The sequence below is a fragment of the Candidozyma haemuli genome (assembly GCF_002926055.2).
Source record: "Candidozyma haemuli strain B11899 chromosome Unknown C_2014730914, whole genome shotgun sequence".
Taxonomy (NCBI): Eukaryota; Fungi; Ascomycota; class Pichiomycetes; order Serinales; family Metschnikowiaceae; genus Candidozyma; species Candidozyma haemuli.
In genome coordinates, this window is record NW_020289904.1 from 611798 (window position 1) to 631487 (window position 19690).

General features: G+C 46.3%; 8 protein-coding genes across 8 annotated transcripts; 6 read left to right on the forward strand and 2 right to left on the reverse strand. All coding sequences in view use genetic code 12, as the record gives it.

The window, feature by feature from the left end:
• Positions 1-374: 374 nt before the first annotated feature.
• Positions 375-2690, forward strand: CXQ85_001910 (uncharacterized protein; the record flags this gene model as incomplete). Its single annotated transcript, XM_025485605.1, has 1 exon — positions 375-2690. One exon carries the CDS (start codon positions 375-377, stop codon positions 2688-2690), a length of 2316 nt encoding a protein of 771 aa, XP_025341070.1.
• Positions 2691-3573: 883 nt separating this feature from the next.
• On the forward strand, positions 3574-5136 carry CXQ85_001911 (phosphopantothenoylcysteine decarboxylase complex subunit; the record flags this gene model as incomplete). Its single annotated transcript, XM_025485606.1, has 1 exon — positions 3574-5136. One exon carries the CDS (start codon positions 3574-3576, stop codon positions 5134-5136), a length of 1563 nt encoding a protein of 520 aa, XP_025341071.1.
• Positions 5137-5225: 89 nt separating this feature from the next.
• Positions 5226-5879, reverse strand: RPL10A (60S ribosomal protein uL1; the record flags this gene model as incomplete). Its single annotated transcript, XM_025485607.1, has 1 exon — positions 5226-5879. One exon carries the CDS (start codon positions 5877-5879, stop codon positions 5226-5228), a length of 654 nt encoding a protein of 217 aa, XP_025341072.1.
• Positions 5880-6780: 901 nt separating this feature from the next.
• Positions 6781-7770, forward strand: CXQ85_001913 (uncharacterized protein; the record flags this gene model as incomplete). Its single annotated transcript, XM_025485608.1, has 1 exon — positions 6781-7770. The coding sequence occupies one exon, from the start codon at positions 6781-6783 to the stop codon at positions 7768-7770; it is 990 nt and encodes a 329-aa protein (XP_025341073.1).
• Positions 7771-7838: 68 nt separating this feature from the next.
• On the reverse strand, positions 7839-12693 carry SEC27 (coatomer subunit beta'; the record flags this gene model as incomplete). Its single annotated transcript, XM_025485609.1, has 4 exons — positions 7839-7975; positions 8020-10566; positions 10918-12463; positions 12499-12693. The coding sequence occupies 4 exons, from the start codon at positions 12691-12693 to the stop codon at positions 7839-7841; spliced, it is 4425 nt and encodes a 1474-aa protein (XP_025341074.1).
• A 1565-nt stretch (positions 12694-14258) lies between these two features.
• Positions 14259-15536, forward strand: CXQ85_001915 (uncharacterized protein; the record flags this gene model as incomplete). The annotated part of the gene is made up of 1 exon (XM_025485610.1): positions 14259-15536. One exon carries the CDS (start codon positions 14259-14261, stop codon positions 15534-15536), a length of 1278 nt encoding a protein of 425 aa, XP_025341075.1.
• Positions 15537-15789: 253 nt separating this feature from the next.
• Positions 15790-17067, forward strand: CXQ85_001916 (methionine aminopeptidase; the record flags this gene model as incomplete). Its single annotated transcript, XM_025485611.1, has 1 exon — positions 15790-17067. One exon carries the CDS (start codon positions 15790-15792, stop codon positions 17065-17067), a length of 1278 nt encoding a protein of 425 aa, XP_025341076.1.
• Positions 17068-18608: 1541 nt separating this feature from the next.
• CXQ85_001917 (phosphatidylinositol-binding protein) lies at positions 18609-19673 on the forward strand (the record flags this gene model as incomplete). Its single annotated transcript, XM_025485612.1, has 2 exons — positions 18609-18627; positions 18904-19673. 2 exons carry the CDS (start codon positions 18609-18611, stop codon positions 19671-19673), a joined length of 789 nt encoding a protein of 262 aa, XP_025341077.1.
• Positions 19674-19690: the final 17 nt, after the last annotated feature.

Consider the following 19690-nt stretch of genomic DNA (forward strand, 5'->3'; position numbering starts at 1 on the left):
AGTCTAAGTTTTTTGTCCGAGTAGAGGATGGGAGCTTAATTATGGATAGACTATTGAGCTTGTTTGGATGTTGTGTGACCCCTCGGTGGGGCCCCTCCATCGTATCGGCACCCGGTGGGGCTGCCCCTCTACCACTTGGCTTCTGGTTGTTTGTCTGCTTCTTGGGCCCCCCTCTTTAGCGACAGTTACGCTCTGCTTCTCTTTGCCCAGCCTGACGCCCAGCACAGTCACCCAGAGTATTCTTATCTGTCACTGCATGACTTCTACAGGTGGCATTCATGTATGAAGGTTTGACCTGCGGGCACCCTTTTTTATAAGAAGAGCATGTTCCCTTGATTTTCACCTTGTACTTTCCCCTTCTCCCTGTTCCTATAATGACTTCTGACGAGACCGTCGTCCCATGCATACGAACTCGCAAAAGGAGACTTGTGCCTCCCGACAAGCGTAAGAAGGCTTCCTTCTCCTGTGACAGATGCAAAATCAGAAAGATCGCCTGCCATAGAGACTCGCCTTCCCTGCGTTGCGCTGGCTGCGAAAGAGCTGGTGCCAGCTGTGAAACCACCATTAAGCGTAAGAAGAAGATCAGGGGCCCTATAGAGAATATTGGTCTTCATTATAAGTGTCTTTTGGCGCTTATTCAACACCTGTTTCCCGAGATCGACGTGAATAATATTGATGCTTTGATCGATGTGGGTGAACGCCATGGAATTTCCATGCCTTCTCGGTATGGAGGTAAAGATGATAATGAGCTTCGGGATCTTTCCTTGTTGATAACGCTGGGTAAATTACCTTCTAGCCGTCTGAGCTCGCTAGATCTGGACTTTGATATTAAAGTGGAAGACCTGGACGACTTGGCTGCTGAGCTGGTACAACTGGAGACCGCCGAGGGCCCAGGTCACCATCAAGACGACCTTTTCATAACCGACCATAGTGGCAACAGACATATGGTTGGTCCTCTTGCATCGCCTGCATTCCTTGACTCGTCCGTCAAGGCTTTGGGCACAATGTTTGACCTTGACCAGTCTACATGTGCCAGTCTCCAACACGCCTTCCAGGGTGAATTGGTTATTTCTTCCAGCAATGAACCTATCAACGCTGCCGATCTTTCATTTTTGTACCATTCCACTTTCCCATGTCTTGACGATATTTCGATGCAAGAAGCAAACTACTTTGTCGATTGTTTCTTCGGCAACGTGCATCCCAGATACCCATGTTTTGTTGAAAATGTCTTCAGAGAGGCCCATGAAAGGTTTTGGGCTGCAGTCAGCACAAAGACCAGAGACCGCTACCTTTCACATCATACTATTTGCAGCATATACATGGTCTGGCTTCTTGGTCGTCTTTTCAACCCAAATAGCTTACCGAGGGTTGACTATTCCATTGTGCAAAGGTATCTTCATGTGATACGCTTGTGCCTTTCTGATATTGTGCTTACTCCTACGCTTGATGGTATCCGTACGTTGATACTTCTAGCCATCTTCATGGAAAATACCATGCGGAGAGAAAGCGCCTACGTTTTGATCCAACTTGCTGCTCGTCATTCTATTTCTCTTGGTCTTCACAGAGAATCTCTGGTTATGCAGATTCCTGATAAACTGAAGGTCGAGGAACTGAGAAGACTTTGGTGGACTGTTTTCGTCATGGAGGTTTCTTCCAGTTGCCAGATGGGCCGTTCATCGACGGTTAAACTCGCAGACGTCAATGCAACTTATCCAGACTGCTACGACATCGTGAACGCTCCCGAGTTTTCAGCAACCTGGATGGCTATACTAGATGTAACGAAGAACTTGCATGACGTCTTGGAATACCGCCAGGCGTTCAACAAGAACGAAGACTTGTTGTCGAACGACAACATCGATAAAGCCTTGGTTCTCGAGGAGAAACTCTCCAGAACCGTGGCAAAGATTGACCCAGGATTGTTCGATCTTTCAATGATTTCAGATTTCAAAGTCCATTTACTGATGCGGTACCACTACGACCGTCTACTGTTGGTCCTTCCATTCTTTTCCAGAGTAGCACAGGCGCCACATCACGGCTCAAACAGAAAAATCCAAAGCCTTCTAGTACAGGGCTTAAGACTGTGCATTGCAATTGCAAACATCGCCCAAGCCAGCTTTTCAGCACAAATGCTTAACGGTACAGTTCATGCTGATGTCTTTTACACTTTCCATGCAACCATGGGTCTTGTGGTTGGCTACTGTCTCATGAGCAATAGCCAGCTTTCAAGCATCATGAAACTAGATATACCTATCGAAGAAGTGGAACAAGCCATTGAGAAAATACGTGGACTTGGCTTGGCCACTAACGGTATGTGTATGGGTACGCTTCTCAAGATAAGCGGTTTCATTGATGCCTTCATAGCTGGCTATGATTACCTCACAGGGCAACATCAGCAAAGAGGAGCCCCAAGACCCTTGCCTTATGGAGAAGCGGTGCCAAGTGCTGAACACGAGATGCTGGAGATGTTAGCAGCTACCAAAAGCCGTGTTAAGGTGGAAGACAATTGCATGAATGGAGGATTCGAGGACTTCTTCATTCGCCCATTACGTAACGACTACGACCCTCATTCTGGTCTCCAGTCTGCGGATATTTCCCAGTTTGGTGACTTGGTATTCAACGGTGGCATTCCTGGTTTTGGCACCGGGTTCTGTGCACCCGAGAGATACTCCTCTGAGGGTGTAGGAGAGTGACGATATAACGACAAGACTTATAAATATAGATTATAAAGGATGATATAGATAATCATGGTGTAGAAGTGGTTCCATTTACATCTATAGTACTTTTGGGTCCCTTATTGCTCTACATGGTTCTACTGCCAGGAACCACCTCTCCCCGGAACGTCTCCTGACCATGACCAGTCCTTGGACTTTCCAAACTGACACCCCACTGGTAGCAACCAGCTTCTTTTCTTCTGCACTGGCAAATGCCGATCCCAGCCTTATGACGTAGTAGGATCATGTCCCCAGAGCCACAGCGCCAACTACCTAAAGCCATCTTTCAGACACATAGGTACATGTTCAGCTGCCTACAGATACCCACATCCACCAAACATAACAAAAGAAGAACTTCCCGGGCAACGCTCCCAACCGCCAACAAGTATATAAACCAAACAAATTCCCATCCCTTTTATCTTCTTCTCTACTCTGTATCTTCTCCAGCAACCTCCCCGAAGCCACAAAACCCACCAGTGTGTCTCAAATTCGCAGCCAAAAGTCGCAGCCAGCGGTTCGGCAGAAAGCAACGTTTAACTGACCCAAGGCAAGGATCCCTGTTCCAGCACACAGTCCTCGCTCTCACAAAGTGACTTCAACCTTCCACCTTTTTTATTATTTTTTTCTTTATAGCATTGCCGTTTCACCATTGGTTACTGGTATACGAACACAATTCTCCAATTTTCTGGGAAAAGAAATATAAAGAATCACATCGAACAAATTTCCGTTCCTCCCGCTTCTGCACCCCGCCGCCACTACTCCAGGGCTTACTCATCTTTTGCTTTTGTTATTTTACTTGGGGGACTCCACCACCACCTAATAAGTCTCACCTATCCACTTGCAACCACACATTCATCAATCCATGTCCCAACCACCTAAACGGTCTCTGCGGCCACATAGCCCTGAATCTGATAAACCAGCGGGCGACATTCCTCCTGCCGTGCAAGCCATTTCGAACTTGCGGTGTCCGCTGCCTCCACCGATTCTTAACAACCTGAGTCGAAACACGCCTACCCAGAAGAATGCTACTTTGAACCAGGAGGAGCGTGAATCGGATAAGAACGCTAAAGTGGGCGCTCTGGGTTCTTCTGAAAAGCTTCCCCAGCCTTGTGTTACTGTGGATGTGAGGGAGATTCGTGGTAGACCTGATGAAAGCTTGAAAAGAGCCAGTTTGGAGTCTCCACGTCTCAGATCCAGAGAACATGAAAACGGCGCTAACGAGGGTCTTTGGGCCCCTGCTCCTCGTGGCTCTTCTACAACCAGACAAGAATCTGCTGGCCCAGATGGTTCCCGTACTTCTGTTCATGCTCACTTTTCATCAGAAGAGTCGCTGCGACCAAAGACTAGACTGCGGTCGGGGCTGAACCCAAGTGCCCAGGGCACTACTGGTGGTGCTGGCACCATCGCGGGAAACGGCTCTGCTACCGCTCGTGCTGGTGCTACCAGTCCAGCGGCTGGCGCTGAGTTTAAAGACCCAATTTCAAGTATAGGCGGTCAATTGCCCAGCTCGAAGGAGGAAACAGCTAATATCGACCCACGTCTACCCCAAGACGATGGCAAGCTCCACGTTCTTTTTGGTGTTTGCGGCGCCATCTCCACTGTTAAAATCAAACTAATCATCAATAAGCTTTTCGAGATCTACACTCCACAAAAGATCGCCATACAGCTCATTCTCACGGCATCTTCGGAGAACTTCATCAGTAATGAAACATTGCAACTCTTGGAAAACTCCAAGAGAATACGTGTCTGGCGTGACCTGGATGAATGGGTTACCTGGAATTCTCGTGCTGACCCTGTGCTTCACATCGAATTGCGTCGTTGGGCCGATATCTTGATCGTTTGTCCTTTGACAGCCAACACATTAGCAAAGATCTCTCTTGGTATTTGCGATAATCTACTTACATCCGTCATCCGTGCCTGGAATACCGCCTACCCAATCCTTTTGGCACCTGCCATGGTGAGCAATGCCTACAATGCTATCACTACTAAGCGCCAATTGAGACTAATATCAGAAGAAATGCCATGGATCGAAGTTCTTAAGCCTGTTGAGAAGGTTATGGGTTCTTACGGTGACATTGGTATGGGTGGTATGATGGACTGGAATGAAATCGTCAACAAAGTTGTCTTGAAGTTAGGTGGCTACCCCGAGATCGAAGATGAAGACGACGATTCGAAAAGTAATAACGACGCCGCCACTAATGATAACAACAATAATGATGATGATGACGATGACGATGACGACGATGATGACGACGATGACGACGACGACGATGAAGATGATGATGACGACGACGATGACGACGATGATGACGACGATGATGACGACGACGACGATAATAATGAGGTAGCCACTGAAGTCATCAGAGCGCAGAAGGTCGTTGAAGCTGAGAAAGAGAAAGAAGCCAAAGAGCAATTACAACTCTAAGACAAACAGAGAAGCCTAATGTCTACAGACACAAAGTCAGAATAAACCTATTGATTAGCTAATGACACGCACAAGCACACCAAGCACGCTTAGTAGATTCTGAAAGATGGACCCATGGTGGACTTAATCACCAAGGAGCCAACGTTCTGCCAGTTCTTCTTCAACAAAGAGACCAAGAAGTTAGCGGCCATCATGATCTGGTTGACCAAGACATCCTGCTCCATCTCGACGTTACCGACGGCAACAGCAAGACACAAGACCTTCTTCAACTGGAACTTGATGGTGGACTTGACATCCTGAACTCTAGAGTACAAGTCATCGTTGTGGGAGACTGGGGTTGGGAACTTACCAGCCTTAGACAACTGAGGACCCAACAATCTTGGGACCTGCTTGATCAAGACTTCGGAAGCGATGAAAGCGTTGTACTTCTTAGCCAACTTCTTGATCAACTTCTTGTTCTTGTTCAACTTCTTCAAGTCATCAACAGACATGGCATCAACACCAACGGACTTAGCTCTGTCGACATCGAAAGCGTCACCGAAGATACAGATGGTCATGTTTGGTCTTGGGACCTGAGGCAACTTCAAGGTACCAGAGAAACGCTTGTCTCTCTGAGGGTCGTAGTTCTTCAAACCGACCTGCAACTCAACGGTCTCCAAGAAGTTTCTCTTCTTGGTCTCGTTGGAGAATTCCAACAACTTCTGGACGTTCTCACGAACGTGGGCACTGGTAATCTTAGACATGATTAATGTTCGTCTCCCAAAAGTATTTGGTAAATGTGATTGATTCGACGAGGATGAGGTTTGGAAAGTATGTGAGAAGAATTTTTTTCAGAGGGTGGATGGTACTGAGATGGTATGTGCAGGATAGTGATGCTGTATGGTTAGGGCTCGAGCCCTCACATCACCGGTCAAAACCGTAGCCACCATATCAACGGTTGTCTGGAACAAGATTTGTTTATTATGGGTCTTTTCGGCTTGTGACTTATTGTTTTAGTGATAACTTTAAGTTTGTTCTGAAAAGAGGCGGTTTTAACTACTACTGGCTAGCATTTCCTCTGTCACATACGACAGCACATTACTAGCTCTTACTCAATATGTTCTATTTGTCGGTTTGAAGCATATACATAATGAATTGGTTCTTCAAAAGATATAGTTGTTCTTAAAAATTCTCATTTGTCTTCTCTTGCAGTGCATTATCTGTGGAAGCTCTACAGTCTGCTTCACCAAAGGCTTTTGCGGAGTGATTAGCACGATATCCCTTTCACGATTATTAGCAGTAAGTCATTTAGTTCACATCGAGAGCAACTTTTCTTATCCTTGTTGAATCTATATATTTTATTTCTTCCTAGTTTATACTATTCCCTTCACAGTTTCCCTCAAGTATTCGCATTTTGCAACCATTTATCAGTAGACCAGTAGAATCAGAAAGTTCATTCAATTGTAAAATAAAACAAGCAACAATAAAAATGTTCGGTTAAAGGGCTAACCTATTAAGAATATCTTCAATACTTCCAAACAGTAATTTACATCAAAGGACGCCCATCTCCAGCCTACCTCACTCCATCCCACCGTGTTATGGTGGCGCGCTTACGCGTACTATCTACCCCAGATGTCATCTTCCAAAGACTGGTTCCATTAATCAATGATACCGAGAGATATACGATGGAGAGGAATCTTATACCCCAGGCTTTCAGTCCTTCTACATAGAGGCTATGCCTCAGCACGACTCACGAGACAGGAGAAGATCGATGGTCTGAATCACTTGTCTCGGAGTAAGCTACATCAACTAGATACAAAGTTCAACTTGTTTAATGAGAATGTGACGAAAATGGTGGACTTGGGATACTCTCCGGGCAATTGGCTTATATATGCTCGAGAGGCACTTCTGAGGATTCATGAAATCGAGCCTGAGAAGATATACCAGAAGTGTACCCTAGTTGGGCTTGATATCATCATAGGGAATCACCCTGCGGGAACTTTCACAACACAGGGAAATATCCTATCAAAGCTAGCGCATAGAAACGTCATAAGTCTACTTAAAGAGCATGCTTACAAAAGACTAGTTGTGCAGAATGGTTTGCTAGACGACCTCTTGCCAGAACAGGATGCTAAAGATCCAACTTTTGAATCTGAAATGGCAAGAATATCAGATATCTTCGATGATCTTTCTTTGAAGGACAAAACACTAGAATCAATTCTAAGTCTTCAGGATTATCAAGCTGACCTAATAACCTCAGACTTGTCATCGGCATTCTTACAAGACAAGGGTTTCTTTAATAATACTACCACAAGGCCTTTCATACGTTCCAGCACAAATAGTGAGCTAAGAAGGAACGTCACGGATCCGTTGAAAGCATCAATAGATACAGCCGAAGCCGCATTACTACTATGTTGCGAGGCATTAGCAAAGGGTGGGAATTTCGTCATTCGCTTGGCTCGAATTGATCTAGCGGATCCAGAAATAGATCTTCTTGAAGAAAGGCTCAAGAGGGTATTCAAGCATGTACAGAGATGGAAGCCAGAGGGATCTACCAAATCAAATTTCCTGGTCATCCTGGAGCTCTATTTTGTTTGCAAAGATAAGCAGGATCATTTAGCTGATAAGTACAATGTCTTTGATGTGAAGCGTTAAATGTACAAAAGTTTTACGGAATTTTTATGAAGAGGGAACTGAAGGTATCCTTTCTCATGCAGTGTGATCTATACCTCGATCTCGACACCCGAAGGACCGTCAGCAGGCTCCTCTTGGGTATAGATTTCTTCTTCATCATCAAGAAGGTCGTCATCTATAGTATGCTTGTTGTCCTCAAGATCGATCAAGGCGTCCTGAGCAGGGCCTCGCCGACACTGAGGTTCGAAAGATTCGTTATCAAACGCTCACTTATTCTGGCCCTGCCTTTAGATTCTAATTGTTTCTTCCAAGAGGCGACAATCTCCTGTAGCTTGCTCTCGCTGATACCATAAGTACGGCCGAAGAATGCTGCTTCGGTGAAGCGTTCTGTCTTCACCAACAAGTTAAGACATCTCTCGACATTTCCTGTCAACCACCAAGATTGGAATGCGATGTTGTACTTACCCAAGCCTTCCACGGTCTCGGCTAGACGCGTTAACTGTTCTTGGTTATTGGATGATGAAAGCAAGAGTAACAATGATGAATAATCCTTGGCTAACCAGTAGCAATCCTCCGCAAGTTTGATTTGCCATTTCTCCAAGGCCAAGTCACCCAACTTCTTCCACTTGATTGTGTTAGCGGAGGCAGTCAGAGGGTTCTGCTCTTGGCTCTCTGCAAGCAATTCGTATGCCTTGTTCAAATCTCCAGTGGACAATGCGATCTGGAATTTCGAGTCGAAGTCTTGCGACAAGGAGAAGGACAACTTCAAGTATCCGAGCTTCTCAAAGAACCTTGAAAGCTGATTAAGTTCAGTCTTTGACAAGCCTTCCAAGTACTCGGCATACTCACCTGATAAGTCCTCCTTACCAATGGTAGAAACGTCAGGAACATCCTCCTCAACAAAGCCCTTAGCGTATTGCTCAAGGTCACCACGCATTACCAATGTCTGCAACTCCAAGATCTTAGCGTTCAAGTACCAAGAAATGACATTGAAGGTCTTGTCAATCAAGTAGAGTTTACCATCAGCGGCCTTGTAACCGATCACGTAATATTTACGGTCAAAGTGACTCAAGTTAATGACTTCACCACCCACGAAGTAGTTGAGTCTGTTGGTAGTTCCGGTAGTGTAGACAAAGACATCACCAATAAACTTACCCGACAAGATGGTCTCAGAAGAAGGCAAGGTGTAAAGAACATCGAAGGCTGCCTCGGCACCCTCAGAAGCAAGATACGAGCCGTCAGTCAAGGATTCTTCGTAGACTGCACGGTCGAAGCTGAGGAAGTAGGTCTCGTTACCGTTCTTGCCGGCATTGGTTCCAGCGCCTGTCTCGGACGCAGCGACTGTGGTTAAGACGGCGACCATTTCGCCATTATCAGACCAAACAAGGTCCTGGACGTCATTTTGAGCAAGGTTAACCTTTCTGACCAAAGCACCAGTCTCCCAGTCGTAGAAGCACAAGAGGCCACTTGACTTGACACCCAACAAAGCGCCTGCAATGATTTTGTCAGCTTCATAGACTAAGTCGACAGCCACATGCTCCTGGAAGTTCTTGAAAATCTTGATAGAAAGTTTGCTTTCCCTAATAGCGAAAGAAGTAGCATTGGACATGTCGTGAGTGTTCCAAGCAAAGTCCAAAGCCTTACCGAAAGCCTTCGATCTCCACGCCAAGGCAGTGTAAACGAGGTATTCACCATCACCGCAAACAGCAGCATATCTACCGTTTGGCGAGTGTGCCAAAGTTTGTGGGTAAATTTCGACAGTACCCAATTCCTTTTGCTGAATTGGCAACGTCTCACCGTCTTTCAAGCCATCGGTAGAGGTTGGCTTAATAACGGACGAGTAGACCTCTGAGTTCTTTGCATAGATCAATTTACCATTGTTATCCATCGAGAATAATGGCTCTTCGTTACCCATCTTAATTACGATGTAACCAGAGTCACAACCCACGGCAATCAAGTTAGACTTTTGTAAAATACCCACACACCAGACTCTTTCCAAACCGTAGTTCACAGACTTCTCCAACTTGAAGGTATTGGAGTTCCAGAATCTAACAGTTCCATCCTCGGAACCGGACACGATCAAAGGCAATTCTGGGTGGAAAATGGCAAATGAAACATTGGCCAAGTGGCCTTCCAAGACAGCAACGCAAGACTTGGTTTGGTAGTCCCAGACCTTGACGGTCTTGTCGTCAGAGGCTGTGATGAGGTAAGGCTTGTCGGCTTGAGGGTAGTAGTCAACATAGTTAACACCCTTCTCGTCATGAGCAACCAAAGTGAAGTTAGGTTGTGGCGAGCTTAAAGACCAGACCTTGACAGTTCTGTCCAAACAGGCAGATGCAAAAGTATTAGGGTCCTTTGGATTGAAGTTGACGCTCATGATATAGTGCTGGTGGCCCTCGTAGGTCTGTTCCAAACGCCAATTGTTCTCCCAATTCCACAACTTGATGGTCAAATCATCAGAAGAGGTCAAAACATATGGCAAGGACTGATGGACAGCTATACTTCTGATGTAATCTGGGTGTGCTTCAAACTGGGTGATCTTCTCTCCAGTGTTGTAGTTGTAAACACGAACATGGAAATCGTCAGATCCAACCACAATCCAGTTCTTTCTGGCAATAAACTTACCAGATCTGACAGGCAAGTCTGTCACCTGGATCAGCTTAATTAGCGTGTTGGTTGCGTAAGACCAAATTTCAATCTTACCATTGTACAAGGTCGTAAGGATCCATGGTTCGGACGGGTGGAAATCGATACCCTTCACTCTTTCCGAGCGGGTCGAGAACTGTTTTGTCACTTCCAACTTCATTGTCCTTGCAACTAGGGAATTGGTTGGTTGTGAGGTTCGTGAACTAGATGTTTGGAATTTTGAACACGATCCACTATGGTCAGTTCGCGCACGACCACCTTTGACAGGCCACTAGCGTACGTTAACCTTGGGACGAAAGCTGGACCCTTGGAACCGAAAAATATTTTTTGTTAAAAATTCAGTTGAGAGTAATTAAAGTGACAGGTATTTTATGGTTGTTTTAATTTCATGCATTGGACCATGGTGTGCTGGGTGACCAGACCCTGTTGAGTGGCTGCAAACCACGGTGAGTATATAGAGATTGCTTCAAATGCTAGTCGTAAAATCATTAGAAGGTGGTTAATATACGGCCTCTACCTTACCACGTTTTTCAATACGGTAGGTTTCTTCGAGACGTTCGGCAACAACCAATTGGTTCATCCATTTCTGGACAAACATCTCGTTGGAGAACTTCTCCAACATGATTTTGCTTCCTACTCTCCTCTTGATGGCCAATGCTTCATCCAGAGCTTGTTCTGGCTTCTCGATAAAGACTTTGACCAAAACGTTTTCCAAGGTAGGATAGTGTGCCTTCTCGCCTTTGAAGTCAAACACAAGATCGCCGTCCAATTTTTCACCCTTGTAGTCTGGGTCACTCTGACTCTTGAAGAAATAGCCGATATCATTTTCCCACAGTAAACTTGGGCTTCCACTGTTGCAGATATCCAAGAGAGGTCCAGCTGAAGCATGGACTATAGGAACAACACCAGAAATTGCATATTCGACCACGCCGATGCCGAAATGTTCATTCCACATGGCATTGAGACCAAACTTGCACTTCTGAAGCTGCTCCCTCATCTCATCATATGAACAGTCAACAATAAATTCGACAAACTCCGTCAATTCAAGTTCCTTGGTCTGAGCACGAAGTTTACGGAGTGTGCCCGAATCTTCAGGAGTTCTGCAAGAACCCAAGAAAACAACAGTAGGGATGTCTGCCAAAGGAAGCTTCTCTTGTTGAGTCTTTTTCAAAAACTCACTGTATTCTTCAAGGATCAACAGATGGCGCTTTTCTGGTCTGAATTGTGCAATGTATAAAAGCTTATTCTCTCTTGGAGTTTCAAATGACACACCTTGGATGAGGTTCTCGGTAGCACATGGTGGGTACAAGATTTCAATTGTCTTTCCCAAGTAGATGTTCAGACTCCATATGGCTTTTATGTGATTGTAAGTCCACGTACCATTGGTGAATGTGAAATCAACACAAGAGCCTAAGTATGTGTAGAAGTAATAAAGGGCAGTCCAGTAGAAGAACTTAAGAACGGCTATAGCATCTCCTAAGCTTGGTCCAATCTTAGCCAAGTCCGAAAGTTTCCGGAACTTAAGCTTGTTAAACATGTCTGGTTGAATAATAGGATAATGCACATATGCCATGATAGGGATCCTTAAGATAACACTGATGGGGATATAACTTCCAGGTAAGCCAATTGTGTCGATCCACACATCAGGCGTCAATTCGTAGATTGCTTCAGCTGCTAAAAGAAGAGATCCTAAGAGCTGACCGATTAAGGTGAAGTGTTTCCACGAATCAGCATCGATCCACTTACTGAACTTTCTCAAGTAAATGAACACAACTCGCTTGGAATCCATACCCCTGATATCAAACTTCTGCTCGACCTTCTGTAAGATTTCCTTTGGCAGGGCCTCCACATTGGTTGTGTAAATGACAGCGATATTATGCTTGTTCTGCAATAACGTAGCATGAACAGCCTGCCATAAAACCTTTTCGCCACCACCACCGTTATTAGCATAAGGATGAAAGAAGCCATAGAGTCTGCTTCTTTGTGGATCCTTTGGGTCTCTTCTAGTGAGAGCCTCCATAAAGGCATCCTTTCCTTCAATGTCAGTAGGAGAAATGACGATCTTATTCTCCACAAAGTTATTATAGAAAGATGGAATTGCACTTGCACCGACCAAACGTTTTCTGAACTCGAGCGTTTGATACCAGCTTTCAAATAGATTGGCTTTTTGCTATCGATCACTCTGGTGATCTTATCCTGCCAATGGTTAGGAGGGACAAGGAAAAGCTGAGGCAAAGCGCCCTCGGCCACCTTGAAAAGGAAGAAGAGCGTGAAAACGCCAATGACCAAAAATATCATCACTGGGGATGGAGTAAGTGGGAAGACTGGAAGGGTAGTGGTGATAAAGTAGAGCCAGTAGTAGTACGAGAGAGGTCACGTGACGCGGACAACGCCGAAGAGCCAGAGTAAGAGTCAAAGATGGAGACAGTGGGGAGGCAACTTGTCCAGTGGGACCAAGCGTAAAGAAAGCCTAATTCAGTGCCAATTGGGGCATTGGCATGCCTCATTCGTTAACGTCCCAATTGCATGGCGCGCTACCATTGAACCATCTAAGACAGCATGTTGCATCGACAAAGAGCAGCCATAAGCGAAAGATAAGGTTGCAAAAAAACAACGGCTGCAAGCAGAAAGTCCGGAAATGGAACTTGCCTCGAGCCCCTGAGTTAATCGGCATGAAAGCAAAAAAAAGCCTAGATGCACAAGCTAACCCCCTCGATCTGTTCGTCGACTATCCCGTGTTCCAGATTAGTGTTTTGTGAAATTCCCAATATAGGTTTGGATGCTCTACGTCTGGCCATTTGCAGCCCGGGAGATTGGCCCATGCGAGACGCCGAGAGGAATAAAGGAGACGTGATGAATAGACAAAGACTGGCACGCCACGTCAAAGTCAACGTCGACGCCAATGCCAACGTATCAACAAAGAATTTAAAACATACCTTCTTCATTTTCCTTCTTTACATATACAATATATATTCTTCTTTCCTTCTCCATTATGCTCTCCATGTCCACGTCTGGCTGGCGAGAATTGCCAGTTCGCAGCCACAAAGCGCGTTCTTTTTTCACTGCCTTCCGCATAGGTAAAAAACCCAGATGCGACCGGTTACTTCCACGCGTGTAATGTACCCTTTCTCGGCACCCAGCGACGCCTGTCATTAAAGGGAAAGGGAAACAAAAGCAGGAAAAGCAACTCTACATTCTGCGGGATTCCGATCTTTTCTTCCTTCTCAGCCACCTGGGGGTAATTGTCAAACCGTGTTTAGCAACCATTGACTCTCGAAGGAGACAACGAGGAGACTCATTGGGGGAGGCAGGAGAAAGGCTTATGGGGAAAAAGAAGACGACACATTCGGCTGCGAAAAAAAGCCCCTCTACTGGCCCCAGCTCCCAGCTGGGGGCAGCCCTTAACGTAACCAAAACCTACAAACCACCATAAAAAACATAAACAGAGACTAGCTCCATTGACATCCATAATCTAAACCTTCCCTCCCTGCCAGGTTTAAACTTTCTTCGGTATTTGTCTCAGTTGCTGCGAGTAATTAGGCGCCAGCTCTTTTTTTTTTTTTTTCGGTACTCTTTTCGCACTTTTTCCTCGCCTCATTCGTCCCTTCCACGCGTACCCATCCCTTTCGGTGTGCAATTTAGCCCTCCCGCTTCACCACTTTCCCACTTTCTTCCGTATCCTCCCACCAGCTTCCAACACCAGCGGGTATTTGCTTTCTTAGCTTGCGGTCGCTATCCCTAACGGTCTGTCATATAACATAGCCAGTTTCACCGGCTCCGTCCTTTATTAAAACACCATTCTGCGTTTGGCTGCTGCCACTTCTTTTTTTTTCCCTTTTCTTGCTTTTCTTCGCTAAGGCTACATGAACACACTCAAACAGTCCACTGCCGCCAACTCATCCTCATCCCCTGCTCAAGACATGTCCACCGGGAAAACACACACCCACTCACGTACGCCTCTGCGTTCGAAACCACAGTTGAAGAAAGATGACTTGGAGAAAATCGCCAAAGAGCTTAAGCAGAAACTTTCCAAGGCTTCCGTTACCGCTAAGCAACTGATGTCGTCCAGTGCCGTTTCCAAGGCCCAACCTCCTGATAGCCCTGTTTCTCAGACGTCATTGCCTAAACTGAGCCCTTTGAAGAGTTATTACATGTGGAAACGCCAAATGGCAAATGGACGTTCGCCAAATGTCACGCTGTCACCAAGCTTGGTTTCCCCCGATGGAAGACTGCCCACACTGACTAAACCTTCGGTGTTCTTGGCCAGCCTGCCAACTAGAGGTCCTAGAAAAGCTTCCACAAGCTCCGTCACCGACGACGAACCAAACGACTCGCCCATTAAGAGACGCAGAGCAACCAGCGGTGCCGCCATTAGAAACCCTGCTCCTCATATGGTGCTTAAGGAAATAAACGGCGGGCCCGCTACTCCTTCTGACGCGCCTTCTAAGGCCTTGAACCCTTCTCCAGTGCTTACTTCCAACCCGCTGAAGGGAAACACTGTGTCGCAACAGAACCCGCAGACGACACCTACCTTGGCAAAGAAACTGCTTTCTTCTCAGTCGCAATCGGCTCTTCTTAAGACCCCTACACAATCGAGACGTGCTTCCGTTTATAATGACGATGAAGGTGCTGATCTTCTCATGTATTTGGCAACTTCCCCTTCGCCAGCAAAACCTGCCTATTCCAACACCCCAAGAGCTTCGACAGCACCAAATGGCTCTGCCAACCACAATTTCCTTATGGCTAAGCCTACTTCTACAGGTGCTCTGTTCATCTCACCTCCACCACCACTTACGCCAAAGAGACCACTCCATTCCACCGCTAGAACTCCTCAAAATAGATTGACTCCATCTTTTGGACTTCTGGGCGGCGCCGGTGTTCCCGGCAGCGCTCTACCTTCCGCTGGTTTGGCTCTCACCCCTGCTGGTTTCAATATGGGTGATTATGTTAACTTTTTCACTCCTTCTCCAGGTGGTGCCCAGTCAGGACAGGTGCACCAGCTGGCCAACAGGAATTTACTTCGAACACCCGACTTTGTTGGACTTATGCAACAAAAGACTCGTGTCGACGGTAAGATGATCAATTTCGATAAAGTCGGCTTGTTTGGCTCTCAGCTGAACCCCGAATCTTCCAAGGAATAGGCTGGCACTACCTGGAATCTCATTAATTAGCGGCGTGCCGCTGTCTCTCGTTACCCTCAACTCTGCAAGTCGGCCTGAGGCCGTTCTTGTCATAAATGGAATTTTCCTTTCGCTTTAAACGGTTTGAATTTACAGGATATAGCTAATTAATCAAGTCTTTCTTTTTTAAAGAATGGTTGCAAAATGCCATCTCCAAATTACGTAGTGGTTGCACGTGACCAAATACCCTGATGACCCTCATAAAACGGCTCTTATGAGATCCGTCAGTACCGACTTCAAGACAATGTCAGCGGAACAACTTCAACAAACTCCGAACGCAGACCTGCTGGTCGCTGATAAAGTAGGTGACTTGAACATCAATGAGGGATCCTCTCCTGCTCCAGAAAACGCCGAGGAAGGCGCCGGTGGTGAAGCTGACAAAAAGAAGAAGAAGAACAAAAAGAAGAAGAAGAAGCTCACAAACATTGCCTCGTCTTACCCTGATGGTGTTTACCCTGAGGGTCAATGGATGGAGTACCCATTGGAGGTGAACAGTTACAGAACCACCGATGAGGAGAAGAGATACTTGGACAGACAGCAAAATAACCGCTGGCAAGACTTCAGAAAGGGTGCTGAGATCCATAGAAGAGTTCGTGCCAAGGCACAGCAGGGTGTTAAGCCAGGAATGACAATGCTTGAGATTGCTGACTTAATTGAGAACTCTGTTAGACAATACGTGGGCAATGACCACCCAAAGAGCCAGGGTATTGGTTTCCCTACTGGTTTGTCTCTCAACCATGTTGCTGCCCATTACACCCCTAACCTGGGTGATAAGGTTGTCTTGAAGTACGAGGATGTGATGAAGGTTGATATTGGTGTCCATGTGAATGGTCACATCGTGGACTCTGCATTTACCATGACCTTTGACGACAAGTACGATCCTCTCTTGGAGGCTGTTAAGGCTGCTACCAACACTGGTGTCAAGGAAGCCGGTATTGATGTCAGACTTAACGATATTGGTGCTGCCGTCGAGGAAGTCATGGAGAGTTACGAGATGGAGGTGAACGGTAAGACTTACCCAATCAAGTGTATTAGAAACTTGAACGGTCACAACATTGGTGACTACACCATCCACTCGGGTAAAACTGTGCCAATTGTTGCCAATGGTGACATGACCAAGATGGAGGAGGGAGAGACTTTCGCCATTGAGACTTTCGGTTCTACCGGTAAGGGTTACGTCATTGGCCAGGGAGAGTGCTCGCACTATGGCTTGAACCAGGATGTTGACGTTAAAGCCCCTACTGAGAGAGCTAGACAGCTCGTGGACACTATCAAGGAGAACTTCGGTACCCTTCCATGGTGCCGTAGATACTTGGAGAGAACCGGAGAGGATAAGTACCTCCTAGCACTCAACCAATTGGTTCGTGCTGGTATTGTTGAGGACTACCCTCCATTGGTTGACACTCTGGGCAGTTACACCGCCCAGTTTGAGCACACGATCTTGCTTCACCCACATAAGAAGGAAGTTGTGTCGAGAGGAGACGACTACTAAGCTGCTTACGATGCTTGTTCATATAGTTCGAAAAGTACTCAAATCATATAGAGGCTACTAGTTGTATTTACTTACTACCATAATACACACCAGCAATTGGCGTACCACTGCTAGCTCAAGCTCTCGTAGACCGTTGAACGAACAATCAATTGCATAACAATAGTATCTACACCGTATTTTACCCGTTTTAAACGAGCTGCCAGGCACGTCGAAACTGTCTGTTCTTGTTTCACCTGCTTATTTACCGGCACATTTACCCCACGCTTGGAGTACTTCGCCAGTAAGTGATTAATAGCACCTTCTACTTCTGAAAAAGAAACACAAACCTTCCCTAGCCTAACTCCCCGCTCCACTACAAACCACCAATTTCATTCTCACCATCCTCTTCATCCTCCTCCCTCCTCCCTCTACCACTACACCTTCTGTCTCCTGGAGATCTTCAGACCTGTCCAGATGAAGATCACCATAGACGACACCTACACGCCTAGACCTCCAACCTGGCAAGTCCAATCCAAACAGAATGTCCCTTTTGCCCAACAAGCACGTCAACTGAGCGCAGCTAAGCCAGCCTTCCATAGATGGATACATTTTCCATTTTCCAACTTTGGTTACACGCCCTGGACGATTCTTCTAGCGCGGTTCACTCGCAGCCTGCCAATGCGAGACCCTGCCTCCACATTTGGCGAATCCACTGAAACCACCATAAACAAGGTATTAAACAATTAAGGTTAAGTCAATTTATCTAACCAACTCAATTTCACCCCTCCTGGTCTTTCTACTCTCTCCAACCTACTTCCTTTCTTCCTACCTTCTCCACAGTTGGTTCTCTGAGTCTACCGCGGCCGCAGCCAGAGCCAGAGCCTCCAGCAAGACTGTGACCTGAATACCATCCGACAATTAACCTTTTACGGTATTTATTTTTTTAACCTTTTCTGTTAATGCTTTTAAAAGTCGTCCATTTTTTTTTCATCCACCATTTCCAACCTTCTCTTCACTGCCTCTGGTTCCCTTGGGTGGCCGTCTATCGTGGCTCAGGCTTCATGTGACAGCCGTTTCTCACGCTTGCTTGTCCACTTTCACAGCGCCAGCTTCGCAGCCAGTGGTCACTAGACACCAGTGATTCCTGGAAAATACGTAGTATTAGAAGGAAAGAGGTGAAGATTTGGAGTATACCATCGGTTTATTCTTGGGGCATGTTCTGCTCTTCTTTGTGCTTTGCCCTTTGCTTTCTTGCTTGTCACTGCACTGCAAGGTGTCCTGCTTGGTTTTGCTACTATCAGGAATTTTCGCTCACTCTCCTTTTTTTCTCCCTCTGGTATATTTTTTCCTCCTACTACTTCAAAACAATCGAAATCTGCCAAAATGGAGGTCTCCCCAAATGTCTTGACTTACAAAGGTATGTTTTCTATCTGGGTAAACGGCGGCTCCAGCCGCTCCAATTACCCCGATTTGCTTGACTGTGGTTGTTCTGCTTTGTCACCTTCGCTCCGCCCACAATTCGTCTATGTGTCAACATCCATCATGATGATTTCCTGTTATCCATGCCTGCTGCTCAATCGTGTCACTGACCGTTGGTTTCAACATACTGGCTGATTGAATTATTCAATTGGCTGTGTTGTTTGTCCCGGTGGTGCCGAGTCCAGCGGCGTTACTCAAGAAGCGCAATCTCCACCTACCCGACGATATTCCAATGACCAGTGCTGGTCGACGAAATCAAGGCCAGACAATGACAAAATAGATTTTGTTATGTGTATCCCATCCTAAGCAGCCATCTCCATCACCAATACTCCCAATTAGTCAACGCAGCCACACACCCATCACATTACTAACACCCAGGTAACTTTCTCGAGCCCTCAACAGAGTTCTTGCACTTGACCAACTCTTCCTCGCAGCCATTGGCCTTCAAGGTCAAGACCACTGCTCCAAAGTTGTACTGTGTTAGACCAAACGCCAGCATCATTGGCCCAAACGAGTCCATCAAGATCTCTCTCATCTTGCAGGGTTTCACTCAACCTTTGCCAAAAGACTACAAATGTAAGGACAAGTTCTTGATTGTCTCCTTGCCATGCCCTGAGTTGTCTGACCCATCTAAGGTCAGCGAACAGTGGAGCGCCTTGGAGAGCAAGTATCGCGACCAGTTGCTACAAAAGAAGTTGAGAGTCAACTTCGTCATTGACGATGATGAGACCAACGAGTCCCAGGCTAACGACACCACTTTTGCCAACGCTACTTCCTCTGCTGGCTTTGGTGCTGCCGGTGCTGGTGCTGGTGCTGCCGCCAGCTCTGGTATCTCCCAGAACGCCAATGACACCGCCAATAGAACTTATGACTCCTCTGCCGTCAACGCTGGTGCTGACACTACAAAGGAGGCTTTCCCATCTGTCGGTGGTGCTGGCGCTGATGACGTCCAGCAGAAGGAATTGGAAGCCTCTAACCAGAAGATCAACAACTTGTCTGAGAAATTGGACTCCAACGAGAAGGCTCCTTCCGCTGCTGCTGGATCTCAGACCGGTGTTGCCACTGAGGATGCTGTCAGCGGTGTTTCTCTCCCATTTGCCGGTATTTTGATTCTTATCGCCGTGTTGTTGGGCTGGTACGTCTTATAAGCGCCGATAAGGTTACA